Source organism: Aptenodytes patagonicus, chromosome 6 (genome assembly GCF_965638725.1).
Source record: "Aptenodytes patagonicus chromosome 6, bAptPat1.pri.cur, whole genome shotgun sequence".
Taxonomy (NCBI): Eukaryota; Metazoa; Chordata; class Aves; order Sphenisciformes; family Spheniscidae; genus Aptenodytes; species Aptenodytes patagonicus.
In genome coordinates this window covers 18001902-18018027 of record NC_134954.1, presented here as the reverse complement: position 1 = coordinate 18018027, position 16126 = coordinate 18001902, and the positions used below count along the sequence as shown (strand labels likewise).

The 16126-nt window shown below is 40.1% G+C and overlaps 1 protein-coding gene across 1 annotated transcript in view; it reads left to right on the top strand.

Annotated features, from left to right (window-relative positions):
- The window catches only part of FNDC3B (fibronectin type III domain containing 3B), a 218161-nt gene that overhangs the window by 152332 nt on the left and 49703 nt on the right, over positions 1–16126 (top strand). Inside the window, exons 12-19 of the mRNA XM_076341361.1 lie at positions 3350–3474; positions 6066–6240; positions 6851–6937; positions 10014–10152; positions 10724–10795; positions 11320–11438; positions 12280–12385; positions 14080–14252. Coding sequence (XP_076197476.1) covers positions 3350–3474; positions 6066–6240; positions 6851–6937; positions 10014–10152; positions 10724–10795; positions 11320–11438; positions 12280–12385; positions 14080–14252 — 996 coding nt within the window. The remainder of the gene's footprint in view (positions 1–3349; positions 3475–6065; positions 6241–6850; positions 6938–10013; positions 10153–10723; positions 10796–11319; positions 11439–12279; positions 12386–14079; positions 14253–16126) is intronic.

The window sequence follows — 16126 nt, the reverse complement described above, 5'->3', positions numbered from 1 at the left end:
TATCCACTGTACCTGCACTGGCCCATTCCTCCTTTTGTGTTTATTTACTATGTCTGCTGCAGGGAATGCGGTCAACAAAACCCATTTAAAATCTCAAAACCCTTGTCTCAAGAAACACAATCTCCAAGAGAAACTTAAGCACCCTATTTTAAGTGTAGCTTGAAATACAGCTGAAATAGCAGGCAAATAAGCTGAAATATAGCTGAAATAGCAGCAATTAAGAGCTAATGTTAAAATGCTGTGTTATAATATTGTGCAAATTCTAATGGATTTGTGGAGCTCGATTGTTCTTGTTTCCTCAGGCAGGCCCTGATGATCATCACAGTATGGGTTGTCCTCGTGAAGAATAGGGAACGCAGGCTGGAGAAACCCAGGCTAGTGAAGAAGTCAGACGGTGTCTGCTTCCCCTCTGAAATTTGTGGATTAGAAATACTTACGGAAATCATACAGTATATTTTAAGCAACTTACGAAACATTATTTAAAGGATTAAAACTTGGATGCCGAGTGTACAAAGAATAGGAGGAGGATTCTGGGAAAGCTGTAAGACTCTTGGGTGGCAGCCAGTACCAGCCTGCCAGTTGTTCCTGTCTATAATTATGCCAGCATTAGTGCTTTCATAAATCTTGGGAGGGAAGGAGCGGAGAGACTATTTCCAGGCTATTAATGCCAGGATAATTAGAAATATCGGCCAGCCTCTCCAATTAGTGCCAACTGAATCCGAAATACCAGCCAGTTTGAGTAATTTGAATACCAGTTGGTCTCTGAGCGAGTCTGGGGAATGTACAATACCAGTTCTAGAAGAAAAATATATACAATATCAGAATTGGTACTGTTATAAAGTTGAAGATAACGTAAATGTTTGGCAATCTTTGCAAGGTTTTAACCCACCAGTTTGACAAATTGGAGTTTCCTTGGTCCGTTGCTCTCAGTTCAGGCATTGTGCTGCAGGTGGGGTTTTCCATTCCTTTTTAGCCAGCCATCGCTGTTCATCTGTTTATCAACCACATGCTTAGCATTTGGTCACTTCGTTCTCTTGGAGAAAAAACATAGGAAAATTATCAAAAAACCCACATTCTTAAGCAGAAAACAAAAAGAGATTAAATGTTTTCAAATGCTTTACAAATATTGAAGTCAGGATGGTTTTAAAGAGTTAGGGAAAAAATAATTTAATGCATCTGAACCTATAAAAGAGAGTTTGCATGGGGGGAAAAAAGATCTGTTCTTAGTAGTCCTGTACTGATGAATGGATATTTTACTAAAACATAGGATTGATAATTAGGATTTGTATAGTCTAGATTTTAAATATGTTATTGCTGAGCTGGGAAGTATGGTGTCGATTATTTTTGTCCAAAAGGAGTTTTATATAACTCTATATCTAGAGATTTTAGACCTGAAAAAGTTTTCTCTTTTGTAAATGACTTTTGCTTTAGGATTCATGATCCTCTTCCAATTCCACCCCTTAATTTACTTCAGCCATACAGTAATGTTACAGCTGGAGCAGGTGGGTGAAGTTGAAGAAGATTGTGTATAAAACCAAGTTCTAGAACAAGTGTAGGATCACATTGTATAAATAAAAGTAAGTTATGGCTGTTTGCCAGTGTGCTAAATGTCCCTTCAGTGCCTCCAAATTGTTGTGCCGTGCTGGCGGTCTGCATGATTTTTTCTAGCTTGATAATCACGTTTTGGAGACTTAGTACAAATATTTTATGGAGTTCTTACTTCTGTGTTGCAATCCGAGTGAAAAGAAGTGGAAATCGATAGGGGCTGGAGAATGGGCCAGTGAAAAATGTATGTCCCACTCGGACATTTTTGAGATCGTTAATGATGAAGTGATGTATTGAGCATGGAGGAAGAACAGTGTGTGGGAGGACAGAGCAGGTGAGGCTTTTGGCTGCTGTGAAGGACACCTACATATATAATTTTCCTCATAGTCTGCTTAGGTGTAGAAACATAGTCTTCTGTCAAGCTGGGTGTATATCAGGTGAAATAAGTAGTCTTGTCTATGGGCAGATGTTAATTTTACCAAAATAAAATAATAATTAGAAACTGTAGAGACAGGTGTAAAAAATAGTAAATGGCATAGCAGAGCTCTTAAGTCAGAAGAAGTTGCAGAGATAGGCATAACTATCTCCTGTGCACCAGTTTGAGCCCTTGGGTGTGCTTTGCTAGGTTTCTCTTCTGGTGTGCTTTTGGGTACTTTGTCCATTAATTTTGCATTCAAGTATTGAAATTAAACTCCTTTAAACTGCTTCAGATCAGGTAGATATTATTTATGTAGAGTTGAGCAATCTATGCCCTTTCTCCTGAAAGATTTCAAATTGACCATTTCCCACGTGTGGCATAGGATGAGACCAGTTACTCTTTGTTGTCTTAGGGTCTCTGTCCTGCAAAAATCTCAGCTTTGTTTCTGCCATAGGGCATACCAAGTCAGGCTGGATTGAAAAGGTTTTTGTTTTGTTTTAAACATGGCAGGGAGGGAGAGAACTTTTGAGTGTCCCTATCCTCGGCTGTGCTGGTTTGTACTTAGTGTACCTGAGGAAGGACTTGGGAGCTAGACATGTCTCGGTACCCTCTCTCGCTGCTGCCCCATCTTGGCTTTGTCAGGGCTCATCATCGTTCCAGGTCACGTTGTTGTGAAGCTCCCATAAACCATACCTCTGGCATCCAAGTTTCTTAACAAAGTTTCGTGCTTTCTAACAAATCCTCTTTGCTCATCACATGCCGTGTGCTCTGAGCAGTGGGATGGGTACAGAACCTGGCGCGTTAAATACTCCTCCGTGATGAGTAAATCTATTTTGCCCTTGAGGGCATGGGGCTGAGCAGAGAGTTGCACCCAGGGTTGTCCCTCTCGGGCAGCAGTCGCTGGGGTTGGCCGTGGGCTGGACCGTGGGGAGCGAGAGCCCTCTTGTGGGATAGAGTGCTTCTGAAGGACCAGGAAGGGCTTACGTGGGATTTGAGGCACAGAGGGTAGTGCTTGCAAGAAACGTTGGTTGCAGCTTTCCTGTGCTCCTGTGACCGGGTTGATTCAGAGATTAATTTCACCCTTAACTTGCATGATTTTTGGTTAATGAGGATGATAAATTGCACTTCAAGTAGGATGACAGAAGCTGCAGATAAATCTCATGAAGATAAGAATCTGAAAAGAGGAGGAATCTGACAGCAGACTGACTGTGTTGATCTGTGTTATTTTAGGTAGTATAGCAATGCTGTCAGTGGCTTACACAGCTTTCTTTGCACAGTGCCTGTATGAAAGCATCTAATTCTAATATCATTTAACAGCTCTTTTTAAAATAAGAACCGTGTAGTTTTGTTTCATAGCTATCCGATTACAGATTTCTCTCTTTCTAGGGAAAAAGGAACAGTGTTTTCAGAGAATGTTACTTTGGAAGCCAGAAGCATTGCAAGTTGACTAAGCTTTGTCCGGCTTTGGGTTACACCTTCCGATTAGCAGCTCAGAATGACATCGGTACTAGGTAAGTTACCCAAGGTACACGCTTTCTTGAGAAAAAGTGGTAGTTGAAAAGTTTAACTATCAATGGCAGTGTAAAGAGGAATTTCTGGGGGGACTTTTGTTTGTTTTTTCTCTTTATAGTTTTGAGTTAAATATCTGACATTTGCTCTATTATTAATGCTTTAGAGTAAGTCGCACCTTCCCTGGTGGTATCATTCACCTCCCAGGGAATTGCCGTGTACCTTCAGCATGATGAGGTTAGCCTAAGAAGATAGGCTCCTTTTGAGGTGTTAAATGGTGTTTTGTGGTCTGTTCCTAATACAAACAGAATACATCTGTTATGTAAAATTCCCACTAGGGACCTCTGTGAACCAAGAAAAACAAGCAAGAGGAAGTTGAGTTACAGATTTTGAAAGGAATCTTGATATATTTATTTTTCTGGTTTAAAGCAAAGCCCTTCTGTCTTTTTTCAGCAGTATAGTCCCTTCCTTCTTCCGCAGGACTGGCAGGGCTGGCTGATGGGGTGGGAAAGAAGGGTGAGAGTGCCAGGACCGAGAGGACAGGCACACCCAAGGGTCCTGCAAGATGGGTTTCAGGTTCTGCTTTTCTTTGCACATGAACAGATGTGCTCAAATGAAGATGGTGAGAAATCAGACTTACTGCAATCCTCCGGGAGCTGCTAGGGAGCACTGGGCTAAAATGTTACGCAGCTGAGGACCAGAGTGTGCCCAAAGAGACATCGTGCTGCAGGGGCTGTGCGCTCCTGTACTCACAGAAGGAAAGTAGGCCAGGAAAAGTTTAGCTGTGAAGAAGCTAAACATCCAGTGCTCTATGTATACTCCTTTATTGTCCTTCTTAGCTAAACAGGATCTAATCATTATTACAAGAACAGAAAAAGAAACACTAGTGGTATATAGCAATGTGTTTTGCTGAGGGAGATTCCTGCATTGTTCTTTCTTCCAAAATACAAACCTCTTCGTAATATATAGCTTTAAAAAGTTTCTTTATTCATGTTCCTGTGTTTTACCTCTGAGGTGCACTGGGACTGTTCATGTGTGCAGAGTCTCTTTTGCCAACTTCTTGCAAGATTACTTCCCCCCCTATTGAAATAGTACTTGATCTGGAGAGAGAGAGAGGCTTGAGCTGGAGCTGCTGAGTGTAACTGGAAGCGGACTGCCAGTTTTGTGCAAAGTTCCCAGTTTTGGCATCTCTTTTCTTTGCCAGATTCCAGATTTTTAAAATACCTTAGGGCATGCATCAACCCTCTCCCCCCCCTTTTTTTTTTTGGTTCTTCTCTCTCTTTTTTTTCCTCAGGCTATTGAGGAGGGAGTGAACTAAGATCTGTATTTATGGTCAGCTGCTCTGTGTTAATCTACGAGATAAGCACCAACAGCACATGGCTCATTTTTATAGAGAGCGCTCAAAGTTATGACATGATAATGTCATCTAACACTTTGTGTCGTGAGATGGTTTTGGTTAGTTGTAATGCTTGTGGACTTACCATTTAAGATGATTTTTGTCTTGTTTGGGTGTTAGTTATAGGTGGATTTTTTTAAACTATAAGAATATTTCAACAAATATGTTATTTTTGAGGAAGAAGACTCAGAAAAAGGACATGTGGCTTTTTCTATGTATTCATGCGATGACTTTAAGGAACAAAATACGTTTGTACTTTGGAAACAGAGATTTGAAAATTGCAAGAATGTTGCCTTCAGTTGAAAGTTGTGATGTTGTCCTCCTGAAAATTCACCAAAATCTGTCCATTTCAAACTTTGTTCTCAAATTGTCACTGTACATAATATATTCTGCATGGAGTCTGAAGAGAACTCTTCCTATACTTGCTCAACACAACTGCCTATTATGTTTCAAGGCCTTGTGTGCTAGGATTTAGACAAGATGAGAGCACACGTCTCCTCTGCCGCAGATGTTCTCTCTGTTTGCAACCTGAGCTGTGCAAAAGAGCAACTTTATGCTCAGCTTAAAATGCAAAGAAGTTTGGGCAGGGAAAGTTGCAAAGGAGTAGAGCCAGCCTGGAGGGTTGGAAGCTATCTGTGCCTGCACCAGACAGCTCCTACGTGATGCTGAGCATGCCTGGTCATGACTAGATAAATTTCCCCTGCTTTCTTTGGAGGGGTGTGTCTGAAACAGTGGGACTAGATTTGCTGAAGCACTCGGCTTTCAGAAGTGTAGCTTAAATAGAGGTTGTATTCTGCATTTGTAAAAGGTGGAAACTGCATCTCAACTTCAACGTCTAAAAGTTGAACACTTGGGGATTTATTTCCTATGTTTTAGTTCCCCTTTTGTTAAATGAAATTTTCCTCTACTTCACAGTTAATACATTTAGACAATCAAATATTATTTTTTCCATTATTATTGTGATGAGAGCTGTCAAAATGACTATGAGAACACATATAATCCTGCATTTTTTTCTATTCTTAGTTCTGGCGTTTCCTAACTGGTTGCTCATCTTTTCTGCCTGGGCAATTTTAATATTGTCTAGATTTTTTGAAAATGTGACATATTTCTCTAAATACACTGAGGTTTGGGTTTTCTTAGTTTTGTTTTGGTTTGGTTTTTTAATATTCCTCTCTCTCCTTCTCTGTCTCTGTGCAGTGGGTACAGCCAGGAGGTGGTATGCTACACTGCAGGTAATATTCCTCAGACCCCTTCTGCACCAAGGCTTGTTCGAGCTGGTGTTACGTGGATCGCATTGCAGTGGAATAAAGTAGAAGGATGTACACCAGAGGAAGTGATTTCCTACACCCTGGAAATTCAGGAAGAAGACAATGTAAGTACCGTGTTACTATAAAGTATACTGCATCACTTAGATTGACTTTTCATTTATTAATTCAAGATCACTGAGAAGGTTGTGGATTGCTCCTTTGGAGGGTCTTTTAGGAGTACTGGGTACTTGGCAGGACGAAGCTGTGTGATTTGTTCTGCTCCACAGCAGAATTATGAATCCTTAGCTAAAAATCTGTACTGTCATCCATGATTATTTTACAAAGCTTCACAGGAGTCTGTAAGGTATAGGGCAGCTTGTCCTTAACCAGTTCAGTCTGCCATGTCCTTCTTACCGCTGTGTGGTGTGCTTGTGTTCTGTCATCTGTCACTTCTGTTTCTGTAATGTGTTAAACTGTCACGATTGTTTTTGTGCTTATTTTACAGGAAAATTATATTATTCAAGTCAGTTGCACCATCCTTCTAGAAGGAAAATTATTGTGGCCTTGCAGCTTAAAAGTAATAATAATAATAAAAATAATAAAAAAGCACTTGACTATAAAGCTCCTTTGCTATAATGTGTTCTAGCTACAGACTGTAATACAGAGAGCACTTCCTCAGACTCCTCAGTTACGGGAATTTGTTTGGGTTGTGTTTTTTTTTTTTTTTTTTCCTAGGATAGCGTGTTTCACCCAAAGTACACTGGAGAGGAGCAAGCCTGTACTGTGAAGAATCTCAGAAGAAGCACGCAGTATAAATTCAGGGTAAAATCTTTTTCCTCTTGTCATTGCATAGTATTTTCTCTGTTGGGATTTTTTCCAGGCACTGTAGGAACCCTTTAGTGTACTACCTGCAAAATTGAGCTATCAAATACAAATTTATCTTGCACTAAGACCTAATAGATTAAACCAAATTTATATTTTTACTTTTACTACGGAAAATGCTCATTGCTCAGCCTTTTTGAAACAGGCATGGTTCTTGGTACTGTGTACTGTCAGGTATGATCTTGTAGAAGTGTGGCTCAGGGCCTGAGGTAGTTGTAGTCAGCTGCATGGCTCCCCAAAAACCTGATCCATGGTCACAAAACCAATCTCACTTCTACACAATGGAGAAAACACTGTAAAGAGCCCAGCAAGCACAGCTTCCTTCCCCAGCTCAGGGGCCTGTCTTCCCCTGACATGCAGAAATTCAAGCTTTTCCGTCTCATACGTACATGTGGCTGGTTTTGGAGCTGGTCTTTTAGCAAGTGTTGGTATCTCCTGCTCTGTGGGTGCTCCTAAATACAGACCCCCCAAGAGAGATGCTCTGAAGTCTTTTTGCAAACACAAAATTCAGTCATCTGCCTTGCTGTTACTGAAGCCATCAAGCACAACACAAGTGCCGGGTGCTGCTATCAAGGAGAAGATGGTGTGGTTTTTACCAGACAGGTTGCGGTGCAGCTGTCTGTCCCCACGGCAGGGCTGTCTGCCATGGAGGCTGCCGCGAAGCCGGGAGCCGAGCACAGCTCCACAAGATGGCGTTCGGCCACACCATCCGGAGCGCTGCCGTCCCTCCGGAGATGGCGAGGAGCTGTCTCTAAAGCCAACGTCCGCCGTGCTCCCACGTTGCCAAACAGAAACGGTGTCTGGAAGTGGCTTTGTGTCACTTGTAAACAGTGCAGGGAGAGAAGGATGGCATAGGTTTGTATTGATTCAGAGACATTTGGCTTCTGTAGATCTTAGTATATTCAGGAGCAACAAAAAAAAAACTTTACCCAAAGACTCATTTAAATCCTTAAAAACAACTTTGCATATATTGTTTTGTGGGACAGAATACCTTGTGAAGTTCCACGAAGAACTACCCAAAGAGTCGGGAAGTTTTTGTGGTGTTGCTCGGAGATGATGCCTTTTAGTTTAGCGTTGTAAAAGCTGCTGTGGCTGTCTGAGGGAAGAGGACGGTTAGCGCTTCTCTGCAGCCCTGCTTTCAAATTAAACATGAATTTTACAAAATTGGGTTGATATCAGAGCAAACTTGTAGCCTCGTGTCACTGGCTACAAGCACAACTCTGATCTCACTCAGCACTGAGACGTTCCCTTGTTGCATGCGGACCAGCATTAATTAGCTGCGGAACTTGGGGAAGGATCCCCAAAACTATAAAACAAAACAAACAAACAAAACCAAACGCAGACACCCTAGGATCACAGCAGTGTTCCAAAATTCGCGATGGGGGCTATCTGGCAAGTTCTAGGCTTGTCTGAACCTGGGCAAAATATGGTTCTTTGGAGAACCCCCTTAATAATAAAGAATTAAGGGGGAAATTTAATTCATGCCAGACAATGTGTGCTTACAGAGGAGGCATCCTGCTAACATTTTTGATAAAATAAAGGTTGGTTAATTAAAGTGATAATGGTAGTGTGATACACCCTTGTAAAGGCATTTGTTCAGTACCGAGTGAGGGTTTAGCACAGAAGGGCAAATGATACCAAACACAACACAACAAGGTGCAGAAATTTAATTCTCTGAAGCGTTTGACATGTCGGCATGGAAGGGAATCACCAATGACTGTTTCTAGTGAGGTTCCACAAAAAGCAGTGCTGTGTATACTATTTCATAATTTTATCAGTGACCTGGAAACAAACAAAGTTTTATTTTTATTCCTACTAAGAGGGTGGAGGACTCTAGGTTGGGGAAGCTGTTGCTCTGAAAAAGTGTTGAAGATCCTGCTTGAACAATCAATTTAATATGAATTTTCAGTTCTTGCCGGGCTAGTGCAATCTTTAGCTGTATACATAGGGGAAATGTATAAATGTTGCATTACATTTGTAGCTCACACTGATTCCCTAGAGCTGGTACTGGGATATTTGTCTAGCTCATGTATCTGGTGTTCATAGCAAGATGTCTTAAATTAGAGAACAGTCAGAAAAGAACCAAAAGATGATACACAGGAGTTGATAGTGGCTTTAATGACTTGTTTAAAGCGAGCATATGGGCTAGAGAACCTCAGTTACTTTTTCGGCCTTAAAAATTGCAAATTGTTTTCCTCAGACGCCTGTGTTAGAGAGGATACAAATGACTACTCCTGAGAATAACAGAGCTTCCCAAGTGGAAAGGTTCCTGCTAGCTTATATTTACAATTAGCAATTATAGTACATATTTTATTACTCACTTTCTTGGCAGCAGATCTCTGTCCCAGAGACTAGCATGAGCTAATACAGCTCTCAGCAGCCACAAAACATTGGACCATTTGGGGTTTCTTGTACAATCCTGATCTGCTCAGTCTCCTGGCCAGGTCCTCATGTCTTCTCTTAGCTTAGCAACCTTCTCCCTTAAGTCAGCAGAAGGTGTTCTTGAGTAGAGATGAAGGATTTGGCTGAGAAAGTTTTCTTTGTGCGCATCCTGCTCGTTTCAGTGGCTGTAGACTACGCGTTTCTTGTTTGCATGTCATGCTACTTAAGCTTTTAATTGTGTGATTACTGATACTCTGAATTAATTTGTTTTAAATAGCAGTTTGAAATACCTCCAAAACAAAAATAGCATAGTTATTGTCATCGTTTTCATCTTTTATGAGTAAATAACTGCAAGTTGCCATGTCACTTTTTTTTAAAGGGAAAAACAGCAGTGCTCTTATCTTAAACATGTCATGATCTATTGTTAGTGGAGGGAAGGGAAAAATTAGTGTGGTTTGTAAAGAAACAACGTGACAATCTAATATCTGTTATTGGAATCCGACACACTTTGTTGGGGTGTGACATACTTTCCAGTTTAATGATATTTGTGCAATTACTAAAAGCAGTCTCATGCACAACTCCCAGAAAAGCAGTTACAGTAAACAATAGTAAACTTGTTGTGGTTTTATTTCAGCTGTTTGCTTCTAATGTGGAAGGAAAGAGTTCTCCCAGCGAAGTGTTGGTCTGTACAACAAGCCCAGACAGGCCAGGACCTCCAACCAGACCCGTTATTACAGGGCCAATAACTTCTCACGGCTTTAGTGTGAAGTGGGGTAAGCCAGTTCAGTTTGTCATAGTAGAGCTTTTTTGGGTCATAATAAATTCAAATAAAATTATGTAAATATGTATTAGAACTTAGGTTTTTCATGCTGCTTCTCAGTCCAAAGTTGAATGTATTTGGAGAGCTTGACAACTTAATTTTTTTAATATTTTAAAAGATGTTTAGAGGCTCTTACGTTTTCAGAATCAAAAATGTTGCTTGTTTTTATTGACTAACTTGCACTTTCACTCAAGTGCATCTTCAGGCTTTTCACCTTCCATTTCATGTCCCATTGCAGCATCATTCCAGCTGCTTCCTTTATCGATGGGGCAAGTGTCCATGCTGCATCTCTTTCAATGCTTTTTCCATACGTTTTGTTTGTAGCATCGTTCTCCAGCTGCCTTATTCTGACTCATGCTGAAAACTAACGTCTGCTACCCACTTCTGCTATAAATTCCTTGGTGTAGTTAGTGTGGGGGAGTTTGTGGAGGAGAAGGAGCAGAATCAGAAACAAGTTCTGTAATCTTTTTTGTTAGATTTCACTCCTAATCTTGATTTACTAACAACTTGCCTTATTTTTTCAGATCCTCCACAGGATAATGGTGGTTCGGAGATCCTAAAGTATCTATTAGAGATTTCTCAAGGAAGTCCGGAAGGTAAACTTGAAACAAGTCTTCTCCATTTCAATCCATTATGGCTACTATAAAGAATTACTGACCCTTTGGGCTATTATTGTTATTATCATTAATGTACTAATGCTGCAGATACAATTGAAACTGAGTTACATAGTTGCAGCCTTAAAACTTGCAGGGTTCCTGGGAGAGTTTGGGTTGGGTTTTCGGGAGTTTTTGTTGTGTTTCTTTTTAAAATATGCTCTTTGTCTCTAAAACTGGTGGAATTTACAGGTTATAGGGCTGAACTGTTTGATTTGTTACTGTTTGATTTGCTATTTTTAATATATTTTAGAAATATTTATATTTGTCAGTATAGATATTTGTATATGTGTCTATGTATTTGTATGTCTTTAAGCGGGAATAATATTCATAGTAATATTACTACTAATGACTTTCCTGAAGTATTTCATTTGTGGAAGACCACATTAAGGATTTTCTTTCCTCCTAGACACTAGTAAACTTCTTGCATTATACTTCTCTAAACTTGGATATGTCTCATTTTTTAGCAAATCAATGGGAAGTGGCATATAGTGGATCGGCTACAGAATATACCTGTACTCACTTGAAACCAGGCACTTTGTATAAACTCCGGGCATGCTGTATCAGCACTGGTGGACACAGTCAGGTAAGTATTATTTAACAATAAGGGCTATTGGTGTTATATTTCTCAGAGATTTATCTGCTATTTTTGGTAAAAGATTTCTGCTTTGAAAAGAAGGTGAATATTTTTCCTGTAGCACAGTGAAGCTACACTGATTGCAGTTAATCTTATGTTGCAAGTTGCTGAATTTTAGAAGACTACTATGTGTACTTGATGGGTTTTTTCAGGCAAATTGCAATTTAGTGAGATCTGGTTTCCTCAAAACCAATCTGCAGGTGTTTATACTTACACTAGGAAAGACTATTGTGTTTGTCTGATATGGCCACTTGCTTGAGAAAGACCACAGACTCTCATGTACATGAGCCTGTACTGACCAAAGGTAGTGAGTGAAGATGCAGTAGGGGTAGTTTGTTGTAGCAATTAATTACCTTTCATGTGGCTGAATTCTTTAAATTTTTGGGTTCCATTTTCCAGCCACTGATTCCTGTCATTCCATTCTTTGATTTAAAATCATTTCAGTACCTACACTTATATTCCTCCTGCTTTGATTTTTTTTTTCCCCAATAATTGAGTACTTTAGGCCTTGATATTCTTTTAAAAACAAGGAAAATTAAAATAAAGAACCCCACAATGTTAGCCATCAAAGTTTCCTGTGCTACAGTTTTGAGTATGCTAATGAAAGAACTCTATTAATTGCATTTGTAAGTAACATGCTTGATAGCATCTCCTATTCTTTATTGTTTATATAAATTTCTATTAAGTGGTTGTTGTACAAAACAATTCCTTATGCCACTTTCTAATCATGCCTCACTTTGTAGGCAATAATCGTACCGGAGAGCTAACTTCAGCTCCTGTTCTCTTCCAGTGTTCTGAAAGTTTACCTGTCCGTACGCTAAGTGTTGCACCAGGTCACTGCCGGCCACCAAGAGTTTTGGGGAAGCCGAAGCACAAAGAAGTACAGTTACAATGGGGTAAGCTGTTGGAGCATCTCACTGTGGAATAGCTTTGATCTTGATGGTTAGTTGCTGAACTTGCCTTAGCTTTTATTTCTGCTGCTAGACCTTGTGAAAAGTTGCAGTGTATTCTGTTCACTTGGAAGTACAAAGCAAAGACCAGTGAAGTCTGTGCAAGTCCGAAGTGCAACTTCTCATCGACTGCTGTGGCTCTATATTGGTTTTCTGAACTTAGCTGTCCTCCAGCTGTCCTTTAGGCCTGATACTGCGCTCCCATTTTTGTTTTAGTTAGGACCTGTCTCTATGTTAGGACGATAAAGTATCAGCTATATTAGAATATCTATCCTTTTATTGCAAAAATACCATGTGATTCAAGGTCTTTTTTATTCCTTTGCAATATTGGCTTAGCAGAAGCATTTTGCTACTTCTAATGTAGGACTTCTCTCAGAAATTTGAGTTAGAACATATTGAGGATTTTGGGTGGCATTTAAGCCCTGATCCACAGTATAACACACAATCCATTGGACACGTGTAATTTTGCAAAGGACTTGGACCATGGGCATGACACTAAACTGTCAAAAAATGCACATTTTTCAGAATACAAGGTACATGCCAGTATCCAACAGATTTTTTTCTTTACTGTGATAATCTTGCAGCATCCAAGAGTCTTTGTGGTGTCATTCGTTAAGCTAAATTCTAGAGCAGTACCATTTCTAACTGACAAATATATCTCAACACCAGTATAAAAATTCACCTGTGCATCCAAGATACCATGTTGTTTCCTGGAAGACCGTACCCCTTATGGTGGAGCACTGCTTTTCAGAACCCCAGGCAGGTTGATTCTGTGGTACTGGCTTGTAATATAACATGCAAATATTATCAGATACGTTGTTTTCATGGCGAAAAAGGTGCCCACAACAGAAAACAAACTCCGTTTCCCAAACAGCTGTTATTCCAAGTGAAGCGCAGGGTTTAGATCATTGTACAGATACTTAGAATCTCATGTTAGCAGTGTGACTAATAAAGTTCAAGGATGGCAGTTGTTCATACTTTTATTGGGCGTTAATGAGGCTTTGCCAGAAATCCTGTGTGTAAGTAGTTGTTTTGGAGTGTACATGACCCACCTCAGCCTGTGTCCAACCATAGCCAACAGCCAAGATTGGGTCAGACAGACACTATGTGCCTCCTAATTTCTCTCTGTCCCAGAAAGGGTGTATTCAGCGCTAGTCCCATTCTTCGTGCAGCTTTCTATAACTTTTCACCTGCCTCACCAACCAATTTTTTTGCACACACCACCACCTTTGATATTGGGGGAAAGAAGCAGAGAAGCTTTTTTGCATCCTCAGAAGAGGATGGTAGCTACTGTGTTCTGCTTTAAAAAGTAGCTGGGCACCTCCTGGCACCAAACACAGCTTCCCAGGGTGACAGATCATTGCCTTGGGGGAGTTGCTGCTCTTGCATGTGATGATCTGACCTGGCGAATGTTTAGGACTAAGAGTAATTTTATTCATTTGCTTTAAAAATTTTGATCATGTACATGGATGAGATACTGCAGGTAAGGCATCTATCGAAGAGGAAAATCATTGTTGATTTTGTGTGTGTGTATATATGTGTGTGTGTGTATATATATTTCTGTGGTATGGGAAGTAAAAAAATGAATCTTCCTGGCATATGTCCTTATGTTATTAATGAATTATATGATTTCTTTCTAGATGTCCCTCTGTCAGAAAGTGGCTGTCCTGTTTCAGAGTACAGCGTAGAAATGACAGAACCCGAAGAAGTTGTTTCTGAAGTGTATCATGGGCCTGATCTGGAGTGCACCGTCAGCAACCTTCTTCCTGGAGCAACGTATCGGTTCAGAGTGAGAGCTCTGAATGATGGTGGGGTACGTGCAGCGTGCCGGAGCGTGCTTTGGCTTTTTCTCGCTGGAGGTGTTACTATGCCTGAGATGGGTGATTCTGGAAAGTGGTTGTACTGGTGATCAGAAAGGTGAAGGGGAGATGGACAAAAGAAAATAAAGTGAGAAATGCTTAAAGGAACTTTTGAGGAAGAGCTGCAGTTTTGAATCTGCTAGTCCTTTAAAAGGAGATTTCAGGTACTAATATGATTTGACTGGCCAAAATCAGCTGGACCAAAACGTGCAAAATCCCTGCTAAAAGTCATATCTGCTTACAAGGAAGAATCTGTTTATTCCCCTTCCACTGCATTCCTTTTTTTTTTTCCTTTTAAATCTTAACTGTGTAAAAACAATTACTGAAATTTCACTCAGGTATTGATATATTTTGAGGAAAGCTTGCATTCTTAATGATTTTTCGTTTTAATTTGAAAAACATACATACTTTATAGATTTGATTATTTTTTTTGTTATATGATTTCCTTGGAAGATGTGCCTTTCCAAATACATCATAAATTCTACCTGATGCCCACGGAGATCTGTTGAAAGATCTTGTTGATTCAATGAGGTTTGGGTTGGTTCTGCTTGCCTTTGTGAGAGCATCTTTCCAACTTTTTTTTTTTTTTTTTTTTTAAAATAAAGGCTGTCCCAGCAACAGTACATGTATATTGATGTGTTTGTTCCCAGGAAATCTTGATGACAAACTTAACATAAACATTTGAAGTTATCCACTTACAGGGAGAAGTTCTGTTAAAACTTAACTTAGGTATTAGAAAAATATGCAAGACACTTAAACTGTTCTGTCTTTAAAATATCCACTATTTTATTTTTGTGAAAAATGAATTAAATACACATGGAGAGATTGGGTTTGTTTGCTGGAATGAAATCAATTGCCTACCTGGTAGCTTTGGATGTATGACACCTTGACTTTTTTTTTCCTCTTTTTTTTTTCTCTCTCCCCTCCCCCCCCCCTTTTTTTTTTTTTGGCAAAACAGTGTTTAAAGTTGCAAAGCATTTCTAGTCCCATCTTTTGTTAAACGAGGGGGCTGGTTTTGGATTGGTTGGGGTTTACCAGATGCAAAATGGGGGGCGGGGTGTTGGTGTTCTTTACCAGAGGCAAACACCTTTCTTCCTCCCATTAGGTAAAGAAAACACCAGAAGTCAATAAATGAGATTTTTTGAAGTGTGCATTCTTTGTAATTCAAACAAAGCGATCAGTGTTAGCCTTTCTCAATAGCACAGATACTGACATGTGTCTGTTGAGAGGTTTTCTGGGGTTCGTAATTTCAGTGTTGTTCAGCCTTTGTAGTGGCTCATTTTTTTCATACTTGCTAGTATTGCATTCCAAAATAAGTAGGTATCAGTGCTTTTCCTCTAATTGCTTCCAGCAAAGTTCCTTTGTTCTGGAGAATGATTTCTAATTAGCTTGGGGATGTACTGAACAAACTTCATTATCCCACTCAAGTGGCCTCAGAAAGGCTATTTCCACTGTTCTCTCTCTCCTGTCTTCGCACTGTTGGCTGAAGCCAGTTTTCTAGACTCTTGAAATTTCTTTTGCTAATATGCATTTAAATTATTCTCCTGCTAAGGGCTCAAAAGTTGTCTGAGCAGCTGGCTTAGCTGCCTGTGGAGCTAAGCCATACACAGCATGTGTGCAACATGCCCCTGCATGTTGAACGCTGCTCTTAGACGCCCAGGCTGGGCTCCATCACATGCTATCCTTTTATAATTAACGTGTGGCAGACATTTTATATAAAAGAAGATGGATTTGGACTCCAGTATGTGCTTTACTGTTGCTGTGCTCCTCCTTATATCCACGAGAAGCCAGTTAAGCCAGGCTACAGCACAGACATGTGAACACATTA